The following is a 4,384-nucleotide window of genomic DNA, read 5'->3' on the forward strand; positions in this document are numbered from 1 at the left end:
GGGGGGGGGGGGGATCACCATTTGTTGATTAGATAATATCATGAATTAATAAATACGGGTGCGACGTTGATTCCCTAGGACCTGGTTTACCGACTGAGGTAATAATGTATTATGCTTTCTCTTTAGACTTGGTCAGTGGAGAGGAAATGGGCAAAGAACCAGCCTATAGGGGTGACAAGGCCTTAGGGCCAAAAGTCTTGAGTCGCCTGAGGGTGAAGGTTTAGGGCCTGCGCAGCTTCCCTGCCATGCCCTGCAAAGTCTCTCATTCGCAAGGCTCGTGACAGTGGGAGCCTCATTCCGGACTCTCCTAAAGCCCATGGTGTTCTCTTTCTCACTTGCGCGCCGTCGGAGATGCCAGACGCCGCCCTTCCCATAGCTCTCTTCCCACCGCTCTCTTCCCCCTTCAAGTGTATCGCAACTGCAAAAAGACCACGGGCACACCATTCTCTAAACCTAATGCATTTAACTAGGACAACTTACAGGTTATTCCATCCCAGAGACTACCTTTTTTTTTGATAGACATGGCCATCAACCAACCAGGGGTCAGAATCAGAGTCAGCGTCTGTCACGTTCCCAGGTCCTTGCAGAACTGGAAGGGCGGGGTCCCAGCAGCCAGAGAGTACAGTGGAGCCTGACGTAAGTCAACAAAGATCACGTGATATGAATGAGTCCCCAGATTGGCTACAACTGACTGGTTGGAAGCGGGGAGGTCGTGGCGGCTGCGTGGGGTTCGCTCATGACACAATTACAACTTTGTGCTGGTGCTGGCAAAGTTTGTGATTTTAAGAAATTCTGCTGTGCTCTCCAGCACTTCAAGCTTCTGCCTTTCCTGTAGTTTCCGAGATGTGATCCAGGTAGCGGAGTTCCGCTGCCCGTGCTTTGGCTGCTTTCGGCTTTGCCTTAGGTTTTTTTTCCTTGCAGCCGCTGAGGAAGCGATAAAATTGGCTTCATAGTCTCAAGCAGCGATTGAAGGCGTCTTTTCAGTTACTCGATTAAGGTTGGGTATCGACGTGGACTTGGAAATTTGTTGCATTTCCATGAATTCCTGCGGAGTGTCGCTCAGTGCCGCTACTGTTGCCTTAGGTGATGAGGCAAAGAAAATGGCGGCAGGAAAAGCGATCCGCGACAGCGAAGAGGAGTCCCTTAGCCTGACAGTTGAGGAAAGGGAGGCGCTTGGTGGCATGGACAGGTACGCACCTCCGTCACCCGCCTGGTTGGCTGGCGGTACTCTCCGGGAAGGCCTGGACACAGCTTGCTCATGTTGGTGACGGGGTCATCCTCAGCTTGGCACTCATCAAGCTGTAGCTGTCGTTCTCGGACTCCGAAAGGGACGGGTCACTGGCTTTCTCAGACCACTAACAACCTCTTTATATCTCTCTCTACAGCCGCCTTTTCGGATTCGTGAGACTTCATGAAGATGGCGCCAGGATGAAGACCCTACTAGGCAAGGTAAAGCAACCCGGCGCGGACGGAGTCTTTGGTCCCCATTTTGCTCTACTAAGGCCCAGCGTCCCTTATCGCCCAGCCAGGATTACTTTGGCGCTGCTCCATGGCCAAGGGGTCGGAAAAGTATTGCCTTTGCACTCCGGGTACTCTGGAATACTTAGCCGCTTGCTCTAGCCTCCCTTCTACCCTGAGGGAAAAAAAACGGAGCGCTTTGGGACCGGGCTAAACCGGGTCCACACAAACATGCCTGTGACTTGAGGGCCTTTTGTTCCTGAATTTCAGCGTCACAAATCGTGAATGTGTACAGTTTTCAAAATTAATAACTTCCTGCGTCTTCCTGTCGCCTTTTGGCATTTGGCTCTTGCTGTCTAATTTTTAAACTTTTTTTTTTTTTAATATCCCCGGTGTCCTAAATGTAAGTAGTAAGTGAATTACAGCGGTGAAGAGTTTGCAGTAGTTAACCTATAAACTGATGCGTGTATGTTTAGCCTGAAGTTCAGTGATGTGTTTACTTTTTTAGGATCTACAATGCTGCAAATGTGATTTCATGAATGTGTGTGCTTTTTCCACTCAGGAGCCTTGTTTCTTAGGTGGCAGGCTCACAGCAGGAAGAATTCGTTGTTTGTCTGAAAAGTTGGCACTGTCGTTTAGTTAATGGCTGCTCGTATCAGCCAAGATGGCGGGTAAAAAGTGGGAGGAGCAATAAGGGGGGAAGCTTGTGGGGAGGGAGGAGGTATTAACCCGGAAACCTTAGCAATGAGTAGACTTTAAAGAGCGCCGCTGTAGCTTCATGTTGCTTAATAAAAATTATCATTATCTAAAAGTAGAATTCTTGCGTTATCCCCAACATAGATGGCAGCATTCTTTGACCTACATGTGCTTATTAATTGCAGCACGTTTGGTTACTCCCGTCTGAATTGTTGCATAACGGCCCCGGAATATTCCTCTGTGTATCTTTTTTTGTCCTCTGAACAAAATATTTTTAAAGTATTTGTATGTTGTCAGTTGGTCGCATGAAATAAGACGGTACAACAATCGCGCCATCTTTTAGATGCTGAAACCAGTAGCTAGGAATTTCAGTTTATTATTGCATTTAAGAAGGAAATACTAATTTTTTTCTCAAGATGAACATTTTACTTGCCAAAACGTTTTACTTTTGTAGTTTAATTTAGTACAGACACTAAGTTCTTTTACCTGTAATCTCTTTTGCATATTTGTTTAGGAGACAAATAATGACCAGAAAACTAAAATGTAATATATATGTGTGTATAATGTGTATATATGTTAGTAAATCCACTTCATTTGACTGATAAATGAGACATGAGTTAAACTTTGATTATTTATGCAAGTGAAAATCGCTTTATGAAAAACATGTTACAGTATCAATGATAAGATTTAAGAAACAGTGACTCTTGATCTGCCTTAATGTTTAGAATAGTTATAATGAAATGAAAGTAATTTGATGTTTTCTGGGATAATGTGGGAAAATACTGGCTGAGAACTTTAAATCTTCATATGCTGGAGTTTGGATGAATTCTCAGTGGATTGTGGTTAATTTTAAAGTTCAGTTTGGAATGAACTTTTCAGATAATATGGGATTTAAATTTTAAGGAATTTTTTTTCACATGTTTATCCTTTCCAACTTTGATTACAGTAACATTTTAAATTTGAGAAAGTGGTTTCATTATGTTTGGGGAGAACTGTAGCTTCATAAAACACTGGATAATGCCCTATGTTAAACTGCAGTGACTTTTTTGAAATAAAAAAAAAAAACACTAAACCTGTTCTGCAAGACAAATTATTCTGTAGTATGTATAATAAAATATTTTTTTCCCTTTCTCACAGAGCTTTGCCTATCATCACTGTTTCTTTAAAAAATTCTTAGAATGATCTATATCACTGATATTTCAGTTTTTATTCATATATATGTTTTCTATAAAAGTTTTATTTATAGATTTTACAAATGTCAGATTGTTTTATAAGCTGCTAAAGGTTTAAAGTATTGTTATAAATATCTTTTTTTTTTTCCTGTCAAGTTTTCTGGACATTGAGGATACTCTATCCCAGTGACTAGTTTCTCTGATTTTTTTTTTTAACCTTATACATAAACCCATGTATCAAACCATTAGGATGGTTATAACAGTATATTCCCTTACAATTCTGTAATTTAGGAATTTTTATAAGATTGTCATCTGAATTAGTGTAAATACTTTTCAGCAAAAACTTTTTTGGTGGAAGCTTAACATATTTAAATAATATACAGTTCACTTAAGTGAAGAACAAATGTTAGCAGTAGTAACTTTTATTTCATGTTGGAAAGCCTTTTAGGTTGATTTTGTTTGTATTATGATAAGAGTTTCACTCTGTCAAAGAGAATGTTACTGTTACAGTATGCCTTCAATATAATGCTGGAGACATTAACAGGAAAAACACCTATTAAAATGCTTTGAGTGGTTTTTCACACTGTAATATTTGCATAGTGATATTTAAGATCTTGCATTATATGTGTTTTGTTTGCTAACGTGTAACATATATTCATTTCCAGTTCTAAAAATAAGTGTTTTGAGTTTAAAAACAACTATATAAATAATGTCACGTTTTGTTATTTAGAATTAAGTCTTTAATTTGGTGTATCAGGAAAAAGTATTTTATAGTTTGGAAGTTGTCTTCTAAACTACATACTGAAAGGGCGAACTTTACTGTATATTAAATCTCAATTGACCTGACTTAAAAAGAGAAATTTGTTTCTTCATAATAAACCTTAATAATAATGCTGATACAGTTGTAATGAATATTTATCACAAAACAATTTACAAATAAACTTCCATGTTATCCTTCTGCTGAATAGTTATTGCTGTGAGGGAGACAGCATTTTTAATCATTTTTACAGTTATGGACATTGAATGTTAGAAATTTTAGGTGATTTTTTTTTCTAAAG

General features: G+C 39.5%; 1 protein-coding gene and 1 long non-coding RNA gene across 2 annotated transcripts in view; one reads left to right on the plus strand and one right to left on the minus strand.

Annotated features, from left to right (window-relative positions):
* LOC108512005 (uncharacterized) overlaps window positions 1–584 on the minus strand; it is a 17,227-nt gene extending 16,643 nt beyond the window's left edge. The window contains exon 1 of the long non-coding RNA XR_001880458.1: window positions 505–584. This is a non-coding gene — a long non-coding RNA (uncharacterized LOC108512005). The remainder of the gene's footprint in view (window positions 1–504) is intronic.
* An 89-nt stretch (window positions 585–673) lies between these two features.
* The window catches only part of LOC108512006 (histone demethylase UTY-like), a 60,209-nt gene continuing 56,498 nt past the window's right edge, over window positions 674–4,384 (plus strand). Inside the window, exons 1-2 of the mRNA XM_017847061.1 lie at window positions 674–1,189; window positions 1,386–1,449. Coding sequence (XP_017702550.1) covers window positions 1,038–1,189; window positions 1,386–1,449 — 216 coding nt within the window. The 5' untranslated portion in view covers window positions 674–1,037. The remainder of the gene's footprint in view (window positions 1,190–1,385; window positions 1,450–4,384) is intronic.

The sequence above is a fragment of the Rhinopithecus bieti genome, unplaced genomic scaffold, assembly GCF_001698545.2.
Source record: "Rhinopithecus bieti isolate Rb0 unplaced genomic scaffold, ASM169854v2 scaffold_29933, whole genome shotgun sequence".
Taxonomy (NCBI): Eukaryota; Metazoa; Chordata; class Mammalia; order Primates; family Cercopithecidae; genus Rhinopithecus; species Rhinopithecus bieti.